Below are 16,455 nucleotides of genomic sequence, written 5' to 3' on the forward strand. Positions count from 1 at the left end.
CTCAGAATCCCTGCGTCAGGGGGTACATTCGGTCCTCCACTTCACCCTTCCAATCCTTTGCAGACGAGATTTTCAGGGACCTGCACTTAAAGGGTATAGTGGTGTATATCGATGACATCGTCTCCTTCCTAGGGTATCGCATTTCCACAGCAGGGGTGGAGATGGAAAGTGACCTCATTTCAGCCGTGCGTAATTGGCCGACTTCCACCACGGTAAAGGAGGTGCAGCAGTTTTTAGGGTTTGCCAATTACTACCGGAGATTTATCTGGGGTTTTGGCCAGGTGGCTGCTCCCATTACCTCAGTGCTGAAGGGGAGTCCTGTACGTTTGCTGTGGTTGGCTGAGGAAGACAGGGCTTTTGGGCACCTAAGTGCTCTATTTACCTCGGCTCCCGTGCTGGCCCATCCGGATCCCTCTTTGGCTTTCATAGTGGTGGTGGACGTGTCCGAGGCTGGGATAGTGTAGTCTGGCCCAGGAGTGGGAAGGTGAACGGAAAGGCTCTGGAGCAACGAACCGCCCTTGCTGTCTCTGCCTGGCCGGTTCCCCTCTTTCCACTGGGATTCTCTGCCTCTAACCCTATTACAGGGGCTGAGTCACTGGCTTACTGGGGCTCTCTCATGCCGTTCCTGGAAGGGGTGCGTCACCTGAGTGGGTTGATTCACTGATGTGGTCATCCTGTCTGGGTTGGCGCCCCCCCTTGGGTTGTGCCATGGCGGAGATCTTTGTGGGCTATACTCAGCCTTGTCTCAGGATGGTAAGTTGGTGGTTGAAGATATCCCTCTAGTGGTGTGGGGGCTGTGCTTTGGCAAAGTGGGTGGGGTTATATCCTTCCTGTTTGGCCCTGTCCGGGGGTGTCCTCGGATGGGGCCACAGTGTCTCCTGACCCCTCCTGTCTCAGCCTCCAGTATTTATGCTGCAGTAGTTTATGTGTCGGGGGGCTAGGGTCAGTTTGTTATATCTGGAGTAAGTGTGCGTTCTCTAATTCTCTCCTTCTCTCTTTCTTTCTCTCTCTCGGAGGACCTGAGCCCTAGGACCATGCCCCAGGACTAACTGACATGATGACTCCTTGCTGTCCCCAGTCCACCTGGCCGTGCTGCTGCTCCAGTTTCAACTGTTCTGCCTTATTATTATTCGACCATGCTGGTCATTTATGAACATTTGAACATCTTGGCCATGTTCTGTTATAATCTCCACCCGGCACAGCCAGAAGAGGACTGGCCACCCCACATATGCTCTCTCTAGTTCTCTCTTTCTTTCTCTCTCTCGGAGGACCTGAGCCCTAGGACCATGCCCCAGGACTACCTGACATGATGACTCCTTGATGTCCCCAGTCCACCTGACCGTGCTGCTGCTCCAGTTTCAACTGTTCTGCCTTATTATTATTCGACCATGCTGGTCATTTATGAACATTTGAACATCTTGGCCATGTTCTGTTATAATCTCCACCCGGCACAGCCAGAAGAGGACTGGCCACCCCACATATGCTCTCTCTAGTTCTCTCTTTCTTTCTCTCTCTCGGAGGACCTGAGCCCTAGGACCATGCCCCAGGACTACCTGACATGATGACTCCTTGATGTCCCCAGTCCACCTGACCGTGCTGCTGCTCCAGTTTCAACTGTTCTGCCTTATTATTATTCGACCATGCTGGTCATTTATGAACATTTGAACTTCTTGGCCATGTTCTGTTATAGTCTCAACCCGGCACAGCCAGAAGAGGACTGGCCACCCCACATAGCCTGGTTCCTCTCTCGGTTTCTTCCTAGGTTTTGGCCTTTCTAGGGAGTTTTTCCTAGCCACCGTGCTTCTACACCTGCATTGCTTGCTGTTTTGGGTTTTAGGCTGGGTTTCTGTACAGCACTTTGAGATATCAGCTGATGTACGAAGGGCTATATAAATACATTTGATTTGATTTGATAGGAGCCGTGCTCTCTCAGCGCTCGGGTACGCCACCGACGCTCTGCTCCTGTGCTTTCTTTCTCGAAGAAGCTCAGCCCGGCGGAGCGGAACTATGATGTGGGTGACCAGGAGTTATTGGCTGTGGTTAAAGCTTTGAAGGTGTGGAGACATTGGCTTGAGGGGGCTAAACACCCTTTCCTCATCTGGACTGACCACCACAACCTGAAATACATCCGGGCTGCTAGGAGACTGACATGTTTTTTTTTTACTCGTTTTGTGTTTACCCTGTCCTACAGACCAGGTTCCCAAAATGTTAAGGCAGACGCACTGTCCCGGCTGTATGACACAGAGGAGCGGCCCATGGATCAGACTCCCATAGGCCTCATGCCTAGTTGCGCCGGTCGTGTGGGAGCTGGACGCGGACATTGAGCAGGCGTTACATACAGAGCCCGCTCCCCTCCAGTGTCCCGTCGGGCGTCTGTACGTTCAGTCTGCTGTCCGTGACCAGTTGATCTATTGGGCCCACACGTCCCCCTCCTCTGGTCATTCGGGGATCAGCCGGACGGTGCGCTATCTGAGTGGGAAGTACTGGTGGCCTACCTTGGCAAAGAACGTGAGGGTTTAGGTTTACTCCTGCTCGGTGTGCGCCCAGTGTAAGGCTCCTAGACACCTGCCTAGAGGTAAGCTACATCCCTTACCCATTCCACAACGGCCTTTGTCACACCTGCCGGTGGATTTTCTGACTGATCTTCGATCAGCCTCACCTCAGGTTTTCACCCCGAGAGTAATGGGCAGGTGGAGAGAGTTAACCAGGATGTGGGCAGGTTTCTGTGGTCTTATTGTCAGGACCGGCCGGGGGAGTGGGCGGCGTTCATGCCCTGGGCCGAGATGGCGCAGAACTCGCTCTGCCACTCATCCACTAACCTCTCCCCCTTTCAGTGCGTATTGGGGTACCAGCCGGTTCTGGCGCCGTTGGATCAGAGTCAGACCGAGGCTCCTGCGGTGGACGACTGGTTCAGGCGCGAGGAGGAGACATGGGAAGCCGCCTATGTTCACCTCCAGCAGGCCACGCTGCGGACCGTCACCGCAGTGAGACCCTGGTGTTTGCACCGGGTCTGGCTCTCGACCCGAAACCTGCCCCTCCGCTTGCCCTGCCGGAAGCTGGGCTCGCGGTTTGTGGGGCCATTCAAAGTCCTGAGGAGAGTGAACGAGGTGTGTTACAGGTTACAGCATCCCCCCGATTACCGCATGGTGGTTGGTCCACTCCAGGAGTCTGAGGTGCAGGAGGTTCCTCCGCCCTCTCTGGACATCGAGAGGTTTCCGGCGTACTCCGTCCGTTCCATCCTGGATTTGAGGCATCGGGCGAGGGGCCTTCAGTACCTCGTGGAGTGGGAGGGGTACGGTACGGAGGAGAGGTGCTGGGTTCAGGTGGCGGACGTGTTGGACTCTGAAATGCTGCGGGAGTTCCACCGTCTCCGGCCGGATCACCCGGCACCTGGGGCCGCGCGTCAAGGGGGGGGTACTGTCACGACTTCGACGTCACTGGCCTTCTAGCAATCGCTGCTCCATTTTTCATTGTTCCATTTGTTTTGTCTTGTTCCCCGCACACCTTGTTTACATTCCCTAATCAATCACACTGCATATATATGTTCTTCTGTTCCCCCCATTAATTTCTACATTGAATGAGATCCTATGGGCAAATGGCATAACAGGATATGCCTATAAAGTATCTATATCTGGGATATGGACCACAAACTGTTGTGGGATATCAAACAACAGTATAGGTAAGTGCTAAAACAGGTACACGTCAAAATGGGGGATATCCTCATTTAAATGTCCAGCATTACACCATCTGGTGTTGACATAAAAAGACTCTGCCCCCCAATTTTTAACCTTTACTGTGGCAGTCTATCCAAGCGCACAAGAGAAAACCCGTCCAAAGTTACTGATTCAACAGGTATCCTCTCCAAGCCAAGTTTCTGTGAAACAAAACCAGCTCCCATCACGAAAGTCCCATTGGTTCACGGACAGCTCATCTCCCTCGTTGGGCAGTGAGCGCACGTTCCCTGTGGACGGAAGGTAAGGCTTGCAATGTCTCTGTCTGTTCCGTAATCTCACACCTTTTCTGCAACGGTAAATCCAGTCGAGAAACGGCATTACACCAGTGGATATATGTAATGGAGAATTGATAGACAATAACAATCAAAGGGCAAACAATTCACAGAAGGAAGTTACGAAACAGTGAATGTGCACGAATTGGTCCATTCTGAAAAGAGAGACGTGCCTTGTGCGTCTAAGTCACATTCCCCTAAACTCAACAAGACACATTATCTTCACACAAACTGTAGGCCGAAAGAATACTCTCACATACAGTGTCAGGTCCAAAGCAGTAGCCATTTCTGGAAAAACAATGTAATTTTGAAATGATTGAAATGTAACTTATTTTCTCTGTTTTATCAAATTGTTTGGCGTGCCCATGGCAAATACCCTTGCGGCACGCGTGCCTTATGTTGCAGATGCCTGTCTTATATTGGACTGTGTGTTAGGTGGAGCAGCACAGGGGAAGCAAAGAGAAGACTCAGAAAAGGAAACAGGGATGAATGAACCAAGATATTTATTGTAACACAGGGCTCGGATGGGTTGCAGAGAACCAGATGTGGAGGCTGAGGTTGGAGTGAGCTGGGTTGGGACAGGGTAAACAGGTCCGGAGCGGAATCCAAGGGAGTGTTTGTGTGCTGAATCCAGAACAGGGTAGCAGGGTGGTGAGATGTGGAACAGGAGACAGGAAGCAAAGTCAGAGTGGCAAAACTGCAGTGAGAGGATAAACAGAATCAGGCAGGGAAACAGGCACAGCAGGATACAGGATCTTAAATAATAACAAATAGCTAAACGCATGACTGACTGAATAGTGATTACGATCTGGCAGAGTGGAAGTAGCAGGATTGAGTATTTGTAGAGGTCTTGATTATGGAACGGGTTGCACACCAGCACACCTGTCTCCAACCACACAGTCACACACACAGAGGGAGAGTGTACTGGGGGAGTGCCTGCAGGTCAAGGAGACACCGGATGGACACTAGCGGGCGTGGCAGGAGCAGATGTGACACTTTGTCATCCCTGTGGCCTTCACAATGGGATTAGTCCACTGAGACAGGAGCGAATCAGACTGGTGTCTCATGTGCCATGATTTTTTAAAAATTATATTGCGACTGCTCGACTAAAAAAAGCTGTCGACCAACAACCTATCAACCAAACAATCGACCAGTCGACTAAATGGGGTCTGGATTTTACGTTACATGCGGCATACAGCTCACAGAAATTTTTAAATGTTTTTTGATAGAATTAATCAACACTAATCATGTTCATTGAATTTGATTAAAGCAGAAAGTAACATACTAAAACACTTAGCCAGTAAACTAGTAACAACTTACCCTTTCTCTCGTCCTCCACTCCCGCAGACTACATTTCCTGTTATTTGATGAGTGAACAATGGAGTGTTATTACAGTCAACTGGCCCATATTCCCATGAGGAAAATGTTATACACAAACAGCATGTATTGGTCTTCCCTCCTTATAGTAAGGTATATTATGTTGAGCCTTTTCAGGATTTGGCTGTGATTAGTATTAAACGTTTGTCCATAGTTTTTGTTTCTTTTGCATGTTGCACGTTTTTTAATGATCTGATCATGAATTTTTCTCAACTTAGTATTTACAGTCACTCAAAAGTATATTGGTGTGCAATGAACAAATACACCAGATCTTGAATATATAGTACTTCCCCTGTATACTCTACCCACTTAAAGTTGAAATGAAACAAGTAACATGTACAACTGAAAGTAAAGGTTTTCATGCCTTCAGAAAGTATTCACACCCCTTCACTTTTTCCACGTGTTACAACCTGACTTTAAATGTGATGATATTGATATTTTGTTTCACTGATCTCCACACACCACCCATAATGTCGGTGAACGTTTGTTTGTAGATGTATGTCTTTAGGCAATAACCATTCAACCCCTTTGTTTTGGCAAGCCTAAATGATTTAAGGAGTAAAAATGTGCTTAACAAATCACACACACACACACAATTATCTGTAAGACCACTTTATCAATTAGTGAATTTCAAGCACAGGTTCAACCACAAAGACCAGGGAGATTTTTCAATGCCTCGCAAATAATGGCACATATTGGTAGATGTGTAAAAATGATTAAAGCAGACACTGAATTTCCCTTTGCGTATGGTGAAGTTATTAATTAGGCTTTGGATGGTGTATCAATACACCCAGTCACTACAAAGATACAGGCGTCCATCCAGTTGCCGGAGAGGAAGGAAACTGCTCAGGGATTTCATCATGAGGGCAATGGTGATTTTAAAACAGTTACAGAATTTAATTATTAATGGTTGTGATATGAGAGAATTGAGGATGGAACAACAATATTGTAGTTACTCCGAAATACTAATCTGAATGACAGAGTGAAAAGAAGGGAGCCTGTACAGAATAAAAATATTACAAAACATGCATTCTGCTTGAAATAAGGCTCTGCAAAATAAATACTGCTAAAAATCTAGCACAACACATCACTGACTACCACTCGCCATATTTTCAAGAAATGGTGGTGGCTGCATCATGTTATGGCTATGCATTACTGAGCTCTTCAGTAAGGCCATTCTACTGCCAATGTTTGTCTATGGAGATTGCATGGCTGTGTGCTCAATTTCATACACCTGTCAGCGTCAGGTGTGGCTGAAATAGCCGAATCCACTCATTTGAAAGGGTGTGCACATACTTTTGTATATATTTATATAGTGTACATCTTACAGTATAATGTACATTTCTTTAGCAAGACCATAGTAATTTAAATGAATGACATTACAGCAATCATACAAAGTCATATTTTCTACCTTGACATAAACATTGAAACAGTATATATAGTATGTATAATACTGAATCACTTTGGTCATGTTTTATCAAACATAAATGTCCATGAAACATCTATTTTTGAAAAAGTATTTCAGACTTAATCACATTGAGTGATATGCGTGGTTCTGTGGTCAGGTATATCTATATTAATTAATCGAACAATTATTCTATATCTAAGTTTTATTTGCTCTGACCTCTACTCCTTTCTCTAACCTGCTGCATTAATTATCTTAACCTGCTGCGTAAGTTCTCCTAACCTGCTATTAAAAAGTCCCTTCCATATGGAAAGTGGCATGAAAAGAGTTTCTCTACTCCATTAGCCTGCTTCTGACTGACACGTCCTGTTTCTCTTTTAGTCCCTCCCCTACCACCTCACTAATGGGGAAGCCATTGTTTTCTGTTTGACTTTCATCAAGGAGAAGGTTTGACTCCACTGCTCCACTCTCAGGCTGTAGCTCTTGTTCACACTGTTCCCCTTCTTTCTCATCTTCCTGTGCATTATCAACAGGCCTTTTTCTCTTGAAACATCCCAGCTGAGTAGAAAGGAAAAACAATGTGAAGAATGTGTTGGTCCTTACAATGCACAAGTAAAGTTTCTGTCGCAGCTTTGATACTCACCATATACATGGACATTGTGATGATGATCAGGAGGAAGAGTCCTACTCCAACTCCTGTCCCTATTATCAGGTTTCTATGGGGAGGAATGATGAGCTCAGCCTGAACATCAATCTGGAGGAATACATCTTGAGACAATGAGTGACGAAGGAACAAGCATTTTTTTAAATCAATTCTTATACAGTGAATCAGTTTAATCAGTTTAATTCCACAAATGGAATTACCTGTGTTTGGTGGAAGCTTGAAGAGTTATCCTAATGAGCAAATAAATACATACAAAATTGATGCTTTTGTGAATATTTGCTCAATAAATATTTGTATTTCTGTTTTAGGTTTTTGACAGGAAACTTACCCTTGGGTCACTTGCTGTCTGGACATATCGTTTTTTGTCATAGCTGAGTTTGACAAAACTGATGAAATGGACTGTTTCTCTCTCCCCAGTGAATTTCTTTGGCAATGACAATCTCTGTAAAGTGAGATATTGTTAGTAGAACTGGGTGGTAATTTTACATTAAGTAAAATTGTGTTACTTGCTTCAGTTCTTTAAAAGTATTTTGTAGTAGAAGAAGTGTTCTGAATTCAGATTTAAATAGCAGAGAGTTTAGATGAAGCTCTACGTTTGTCGTCTAACTTGTTGGGAAAGTGGTCAAAACGGCAATTGTTTCAAAAAGTTTAGACACAAATAGTTGTGGTTACTGTCTGATTTCAGATTTGAATCGCAGAGAAGTCGACCCATATGTTATGCCTAAGTTGTTGTATAAAATGCTCGGAAAGTGGTCAAAATTTCAGATAAAAAAAGTTAAAAGTAAAAGTTGACAGAAAATGTAGTCGATGCAGTAACTAACAAAGCTGCATCATTTGATAGATAGAAGATATTTCTGTTCTGATTTTAGATTTGAAAAGCAGAGAAGTAGACCAAGTAGTCATACCCTCTACGTTTTTGTCTACGTTGTTGGGAACGTAGCTGATTTGTCAGTCACCGTTTACTCATCGTCTCATGCTTTAGAACGTGTTCACCCAGTGCTATTACTCTGAAAGTTCTATGGCAGTTAATAAGCCAAGCAAGTGACACGTTCCTACGTCATACTTCCGTGGTCATGTCCCTGGTCTTTTGCATGGGCTTCAAGTTTATTAACTATTGCTCTACAATTTTGCCCATTGACGACCATTCAAAAGCCTGCAAAAGTTTTGTTAAACTACTAGGCTATTTGCCACTACTAGGCTATTTGCCACTACTAGGCTATTTGCCACTACTAGGCTATTTGCATGGCGTATTCAACAGTGGGAAGTCAACTTAATGAATGAAGTTGATGCGGTTGTTAAGACATCTTAACGTCTTGATTTGTATAATAGAATGTTGAAATTTATGGGAGTCTGTAACAATGGAACCTTTTGAATGTTGAAGAAATCCCATGGAAGTGGATGGAGGACAAAAATCTCAATACTTGAAAAAGTATAATATATACTTAATATATACTAATATAAAAGTATAATAAGTTGTATGTAAGCACACTGGTCCTGACCACTCTGCACGTTTTAAATGGTGTAGCGTGCTATTGAATAATAAGCATGACAAAGATTTAAAGAGGGTTGTTTGCTGTCCCAAAGTCTCATTCATTATTAGCATGTTGTTACTCTGTACCATCATTTGTTCAAGTTGGCTTAATACAGACCTTTGCATGTTGATCGAGGTCCTTGAAGGAAACAGTTCCAGACAGCACAAATGTAACTGTCAAAAACTTCTCCAAAAGGAAACTTTCACACTCGATGGACTTGCAGTATTTTTCTGGAGAGCAGTACTGTAAACACAGTCAGAAGCAAAATGTGTGTTTCAGTAACATGATTTCTATACTGAGTTGTAATCTGATTGAATAGGTTACCAACAATGTCAAGAGTTAGTGGCATATTTGAATACTCACCTCTGTTGTTGAATTGATCATCTTTCCACATTGAGTATGGTTCTTAAAAGAAAGGAAACTTGTATTAGGCTGTTTCCTATTGAAATACATTGTGTCAGTAAAATGTCAGCATTTTTGTAAGCAATGTGAACAATTTACCTGTAAGACAGATATTTGGTAGTCCTTCATTTCAAATTTGTGCTCAAGCTTAGTTGGGAAAGTGAAAGTGACTGTGATTGGTACAGACTTAAATCCCAAGTTCTCCACCTATAAACAATGACACATTCAATCAATCAATCAATCAACCTAACAATGACATTTATATTGAGATTTTATACAAAGGCATTTGTCACAGAACGTGTAACAAAGCATATACTTAAACCCCCCAAATGAGCAAGCTTAGGGCGACAGAGGCAGTGGAGGCTGCTGAGGGGAGGATGGCTGGAATGGAGCAAATGGAATGGCATCAAACATGTGTTGGACGTATTTGATATCATTCCTCTGCAGCCATTACCACGAGCCTGTCCTCCCCAATTAAGGTTCCACCAACCTCCTGTGGGCAGAGAATATATTTATATGCACACAAATAATTCTATATTAAACTGATTATGGCAATACTCAGTTTAGCATTAGCCATGTAAATACCTTTCTCTGATTATCTTAAAATCGCCGTACGCTCATGAGCGAAGTAAGCGTAAACCTATTAAAACATCTTATTTGCAATCTTTACAAATGATTGGAACATGTAAACTCCTTTAAAGGGATACTGTGAGAGAGCTATGCTACCATACCTATAGACTTCCAGTCATTGCGATAGCTAACGCTAGTTAGCATTGGCTCGCAAAACGACCACTAACTTCCTTCGTACTGCACGCAGAGAAATAAATTATTTCCACAAGTTCATCCAACTCTGGGTAAGTAGAACAAGAATCTTGCAGTATCCCTTTAATGGTGTCTCTTTATCCTGTGGTGTATCTGCGCATTTGCTGTCATGAGCATCGCGAGCATCCCTCTGTGGTGCGAGTCTAGAAAATCCTAACGCATCCATCTTAGAATCACTTTTCACATACAAACTTTATACACTAAGTGTACAAAACATTAAGGACACCTGCTCTTTCCATGATATAGACTGACCAGGGGAATGCTTATCCCTGGTCTCTTGTTAAATCCACTTCAATAGGTGTAGATGAAGACGAGGGGACAGGTAAAAATATTTTTAAGCCTTGAGACAACTGAGATATGGATTGTGTATATGCCATTCAGAGAGTGAATGGGCAAGATAAAACATCTAAGTGTCTTTGAACTGGGTATGGTAGTAGGTGTCAGGCGCACCGGCTTGTGTCAAGAATTGCAACGCTGCTGAGTTTTTCACGCACCACAGGTTCCCGAGTGTATCAAGAATGGTCCACCACACAAAGGACATCCAGCTAACGTGACACAACTGTGGGAAGCATTGGAGTCAACATGGGCGAGGTCAGTACAGGTGTATCAAAGCTGGGACCGAGAGACTGAAAAACAGCTTGTATCTCAAGGCAATCAGACTGTTAAACAGCCATCACTAGCACATTAGAGGCCTATAGGCACATACTAGAAATCCCTGGCCGCTTTAGCTGTGACGGGAGACCCATGGGGTGGCGCACAATTAGCCCAGCGTCGTCCGGGTTAGGGGAGTGCTTGGCCGGCAGGTATATCCTAGTCTCATCGCGCACTAGCGACTCCTGTGGCAGGCCGGGTGCAGTGCACGCTGACACGGTCGCCAGGTGTATGGTGTTTCCTCCGACACATTGGTGCGGCTCACTTCCGGGTTGGATAGGCATTGTGTCAAGAAGCAGTGCAGCTTGGTTGGGTTGTGTTTCGGAGGACGCATGGCTCTCTACCTTCGCCTCTCCCGAGTCCATATAAAGAAATAAAGAAATCACTGGCAACTTTAAGGAATGGAACACTAGTCACTTTAATAAGGTTTACATATCTGGCATTACTCATCTCCTTTGTATATACTGTATTCTATACTATTCTACGGTATCTTAGTCACTTAATAATGTTTGCATATCTGGCATTTCTCATCTCATATGTATTTACTGTTTTCTATACTCTCTCATTCACTTAATGTTTCCATATCTTGCATTACTCAAACTATTCTATTAATCAGATAATTCACAATATCTTATTATTGAATGTATGTAAATGGTTTGAGTAACAATAAAGTGTGTTTTGTTTAAAACACAGAACATTACCCCCACATTGTGTGAATCACACTTAATGTCAGTCACAGCAATAGCAGTTGATTGTTTACCTCATATACATTCACCAGTCTTTTAGGTGATGTGTCCTCCAGAGTAAAGTTCATGTAAGTGGTGGAGTCTTGGGGAAGGCTTCAACAACAACAAAAAGATAAGTCACCTTGATTATATTCAATTAACTTGATGGAGTCATTCTCATACAAAATGTCAAGTATAGTCCTGTGAAGACTTACGCTTTTGCTACCAGGTCAATTGCAAATTGAACAGGGATGGTCCTGGTAAGGGAACTATTGGTTGAGTTTCCGTTGTCACTTGAAATAAAGAAAAGGCTAATTCATTTTTTGTGTACATAAATGGAATGCTACGAAGTCCTTCAGCTAATTGAGTAGAAGGTATTGAGGTTGTATAAAACGAGTTAGTTTTAAGCAATGTTTTGTTCAAAACTTCGACCGCATGGGGAAATGACGGGTGTTTCCTGGACTGATTCTAATCTCTCGTCTAGCTGCTGCTCTAACATGTTCACACTGGAAGCAGATTTCTACCTCAGGCCGATGACGGTCATCTCCATTGTGTCCTTCCAGTCGTATGTATTCAAAATATGGAATTTACTGGTGAACACTGCCTGAGAAGGAAGATGGCATCGTTAAGAAGAAAAAATGAAGACGATCTGAAATGAGATCATAAAAAATGGGAAAGTGGGGGGAAAAAGGTTCAAGGCATCATAAAGTACTCAGACCTTTTGACATATTCAACATTTTGATATTTTGCCTGAATTCAAAATGGATTCAATTGAATTTTTTCCTCACAAGGCATATATCACTCAAAGATCAAAACTGTTTTAATGACATTGAGTTACTGCTTTGTCACTGCTGTTAGCTCTGAGTCTATCATCTAAGGACAACATTTTAAAAGATTTACCAGTGGATTCACAGCATTATTTACCGGTATATCTAAGTAATTACTCACTGTGGTTTTACTACGGTAGACAGGGAGGCTGACACTGCATGTAGTTCTGTCCATTTCACCTTCCAGACCACCACAGCTGAACACCGTTCTCCTTGTAGACTATGGAATACAGACAATACGTCAAGTGTGTAAATAATTCCGGTTTGTACATCTGAGTCCCTGACATAGTTTAAAAGAAACAAGCAAGCATGTTAAAAGTTTAAATAATTAATCAATTCAACACTTAATATGTTGCTTCATTTTATGAATAATTAGCACATGTTAAATTTAAATGTTTGGCGGAAAACTGATGTTTAAATCAACGGTCTTCTATCCTGGTTCTGCAGACCCACAAGATGAGCAAGGCAAGCTTTTGTTCCAGCCCAGGAGGAACACCCCTGATTAAACTAATCATCAAACCCTTGATTGGCTGAACATGTTTTTGGTCTCCAGGTTTCAATAACACTGTTTTAGATGAGAACAAGAACAAAACATCAGAATGAATTACACCATAGATGGAGGGGTGTCGGTATTACCTTCAGAAGATGCATCATGGAGAATGAGAGGCCAGGAGGGTAGAGGAGAGTTAGACTGGTGTTGAATGAGTCATCCCCGTGATTGGACAGTCTTATAGTCACGTTGAAGTAACTCTGGTCCACCACTAATAAAGTTGATGTGCTGATAAGAGAGACAAGACTGTAGAGTCAGAAAACATACTTTTCTTGAGCAGTCAGTAATTATTATAGCCACAAACAAGTTGCCTCTATGTTTATCAGATACTTACATAAAGTTGAAGTCCACCTCAAGCTCTGCCAAACAGGTTTCATTTTCTTTGCAGTTCTTTTCAAAGGGCACCTGTGAAGAATTCAAGACAATGTGTTTAGATGACCTGTTTTCACAGGTCTTTGGCTAAATGACAGTACTCAGTCCACAGTCATTGCTAGAACTGTTGATCATTGTAAGTGAACAGGTTTTAGTCAGACCCAGAATGTTTCCTCGTACCTCGACCACAGCCTGTGTAGGACTGTCAGTATTCAGAATGACAGTAAGACCCTCTTGTTGGCTTTCAGATTGAGAAAAAACTAGTTGGATGATTATGGGCGATAATGTGTCGATCACGCATTGCTGGAAGAAAATAAAATGTGCCATTAATTTCCCTATCCATAGTCTTGAAAAACCCTTGTTCTTCTCATCGCTGAATAAAATCAACACACAATTAGAATTCAACAACCTAACAACTTAATGTTATTCATTAAATCCCCTCCTTACGAGAGACATTATAGTTGTTGTATTGTTGCATAGCTACAGTTTGTCATTGATCATACTGTCATGTAGACTGAGTGGTTGAAGCAAGTCCGCTCCTTTCTCAGCTCCACTGTGGAGAGAAGTCTTCTGGCCCCTTTGTTCGTGTCACTGTAAAAGGCTCGGCTCCTCTGTCTCACTGGATCCACATCCAGCAGGTAGGAGACGTTCATCCCTGCACTCAGCACCTCTGGAAAAGTACACAAGAGTCTGAAATGGCCTCCTTATCAGGGAGAGAAGTTCAGAACCTCATGGTTGTCTGCTGATGAACACCATTAGAAATCAGAGATGGAGTCAAGACCTTATCTCTTGTGACCCAGATCCAGACCAAGGCCCAACCTTTCGATACAATTGGACTTCATCTTCACCACAGGGTGGTGGCACTTAATTGGGGAGGACGGGCTTGTGGTAATGGCTGGAGCGGAATAGGTGGAATGGTATCAAACACATGGTTTCTATGTGTTTGATGCCATTCCATTTGCTCTGTTCCAGACATTATTATGAGCCGTCCTCCCCTCAACAGCCTCCACTGGTCTTCAGACTGGGAAGAGACCAAGACACACTTATTGTGGTCAGTGATTTAGCTATTCACCGAGGCTCCGACCTGGACCACCAAGGCCACAATTATGTGGTCTCAGATCATGACTTCATTTCTGTTGGAAAGCACAAAGCCGTCAGTGTTCCTAAAGTTCTGAGAGTTCTTACCAGCTTTACTCTTTGTTGCCTCTGCCATGTTAAAGCAGGCTGTTAAAGTGACCATGGGGGAAATGATCTCTTTTGCCAGACAGTCAAATCTATCAGTGCTGATCTCCGCGGGATAGAAGTGGAGATGAGCAGAGACGCTGAGGACCGGTCTGGACCTGTGAGCGATCGAGATAAAGATTGGGATGTTAGCCTACATTGTATGATGTTGGGTAGCTCCGCCCACATCTCATTGAGCGCAGCCCCCATTCAGTGCTGATCGTATACTAGTGAGATATTTTTACTGGTTAAACAACTGTCTGTTTAAACCAGCTGTCTTACTTATCATTTTTTGGACTCGTACCTCAAGACAACAACTGCACCACGCGCTCCTACTACGATATCAGTCAGTCCATCCTCACCCAGGTCCATCTTCCCATCAATCGTCTGGCCAAAGAACTGGAGCTTAGATCTCATCATCACAGCTGAGATGCGCTGCAGTAAGAAGACATACACATTTAATGAAAAGCCATTGATATTGATATCCCAGGAGGGATGTCTGTTTTCTTTGATCGTGAAGGGCCGTTTTGAATGATTTCCATCTTCGTCTGCCTCACCTGGCTGAATTCAGGGCGGATCCCCTTTAGCTTTTCACCCAGGTAGATGTACACGGCCCCCCTGTGATCGTCCTCAAGTGGAGCGCCCACAGCTACATCCTTCAGCCCATCTCCATTCAGGTCTGTGAGAGAGCAGATGGAGGAGCCGAATCTACCCCGAGATGGCACTGAAACATTCATCTCCATCCTCAGTTCCAGCTAATAACGGAAGGGCGAGGAGAGATCACATGAAGATAAATTCATATTACACTGTCTTTTAGTGCATTATTATTGAAGATAATGGAAATGTATATCCAGATGAATATATTTCGGCTTCCAGATCACTTTGTCCCTGATGAACATATTCAACCACAAATTCAGCATTTGAATCTGTTGTTCAGAGGTTCACAGTTCAGCCCACCTTATCAGTCAGTGTGTAGACGTAGATCCTGCCCTCTCTCGGAGGTTGGCGAAACATTGGTGCACCCACCAGGAGGAAGTCTGTGTTGCCGTCGGAGTCTATGTCCACAGAACTCAGCTCTGCACCGAAGTAGGAGCCCATCTGAGAAAATCAAAACTTACATTCATACAAAAATTGTTTTGAAATGTTTTAAGTCCTTTGGTTTTGAATGGAACTTATAAGTAAACATAAAAAGTGACATCATGTGTTCCTCTTTACTATCGGAGGATTCATTCAACCTTTGAAGTAACCCCAAAAGCTAGTTTCATGCTGTCCCGATTGTATAACTTGATTGATATACCGCACTGCTTGCAGAAATAGCTAATGTTACCAACCTGTTCTCCAGGCAAGCTTTGTGCCACAGTCCAGTTGTTGTTAACCTTGTTAAAAAGTAGGATCCGTCCCATGTGTTCTGATCTTGGTGCTCCGGTAAAATATAGAAGGTTCTCATTCTTCTTCCCAACAGCTACAGAGTATCCTGTAATAAAAATGAATAAATGTAGGCCCATTGTGACTATACTCCCTTCACTGAAACATCTGAAGTACAGAGCCTTGAAAATAGTGTTTGTTCAAATTCACATTTGAGCAATATCTTTTTTTGAGCTTAATGTTCCATTACCCATATAGGAATCTTTGTCCAATGTGGGGTCCTGAATTTCCCTTTCCTCTGATCTCAGACCCTCAGTCTCAAAGAGAGATCCACGCCAGTTGTTTGATCCCACTGAGCCCAGAACCAAGGTGTCCTGTGGAGGAAATAAAACATTGGGTCATATTGTATGACATTTTTATTAATAAGCATTCATTAACTACAGTGCCTTGCGAAAGTATTCGGCCCCCTTGAACTTTGCGACCAAAACAGCTCGAGCTCAGTGAGGTTGGATGGAGAGCATTTGTGAACAGCAGTT

At 43.6% G+C, this 16,455-nt stretch overlaps 1 protein-coding gene across 6 annotated transcripts in view; it reads right to left on the reverse strand.

Moving 5' to 3' along the window:
* The window catches only part of LOC118365716 (integrin alpha-L-like), an 80,452-nt gene that overhangs the window by 48,282 nt on the left and 15,715 nt on the right, over positions 1 to 16,455 (reverse strand). For 2 of the 6 annotated variants that reach the window (XM_052490541.1, XM_052490542.1), the window contains 21 exons: positions 16,170 to 16,293; positions 15,886 to 16,028; positions 15,512 to 15,652; positions 15,112 to 15,309; positions 14,859 to 14,989; positions 14,519 to 14,673; positions 13,837 to 14,003; positions 13,514 to 13,636; positions 13,296 to 13,366; positions 13,048 to 13,189; positions 12,533 to 12,631; positions 12,109 to 12,188; positions 11,800 to 11,877; positions 11,620 to 11,698; positions 9,486 to 9,593; positions 9,348 to 9,389; positions 9,102 to 9,227; positions 7,781 to 7,894; positions 7,653 to 7,682; positions 7,432 to 7,542; positions 5,980 to 7,346 (listed from right to left, as the gene is read on the reverse strand). The exons of 2 other annotated variants lie outside the window; for them this stretch is intronic. In XM_052490541.1, coding sequence (XP_052346501.1) covers positions 7,122 to 7,346; positions 7,432 to 7,542; positions 7,653 to 7,682; positions 7,781 to 7,894; positions 9,102 to 9,227; positions 9,348 to 9,389; positions 9,486 to 9,593; positions 11,620 to 11,698; positions 11,800 to 11,877; positions 12,109 to 12,188; positions 12,533 to 12,631; positions 13,048 to 13,189; positions 13,296 to 13,366; positions 13,514 to 13,636; positions 13,837 to 14,003; positions 14,519 to 14,673; positions 14,859 to 14,989; positions 15,112 to 15,309; positions 15,512 to 15,652; positions 15,886 to 16,028; positions 16,170 to 16,293 — 2,487 coding nt within the window. In that variant the 3' untranslated portion in view covers positions 5,980 to 7,121. Of the gene's footprint in view, positions 1 to 5,979; positions 7,347 to 7,431; positions 7,543 to 7,652; positions 7,683 to 7,780; positions 7,895 to 9,101; positions 9,228 to 9,347; positions 9,390 to 9,485; positions 9,597 to 11,619; positions 11,699 to 11,799; positions 11,878 to 12,108; positions 12,189 to 12,532; positions 12,632 to 13,047; positions 13,190 to 13,295; positions 13,367 to 13,513; positions 13,637 to 13,836; positions 14,004 to 14,518; positions 14,674 to 14,858; positions 14,990 to 15,111; positions 15,310 to 15,511; positions 15,653 to 15,885; positions 16,029 to 16,169; positions 16,294 to 16,455 lie in introns of those variants that run through there. 2 more of the 6 variants (XR_008088395.1, XR_008088396.1) reach the window with 2 other exon arrangements.

Source organism: Oncorhynchus keta, chromosome 32, assembly GCF_023373465.1.
Source record: "Oncorhynchus keta strain PuntledgeMale-10-30-2019 chromosome 32, Oket_V2, whole genome shotgun sequence".
Taxonomy (NCBI): domain Eukaryota; kingdom Metazoa; phylum Chordata; class Actinopteri; order Salmoniformes; family Salmonidae; genus Oncorhynchus; species Oncorhynchus keta.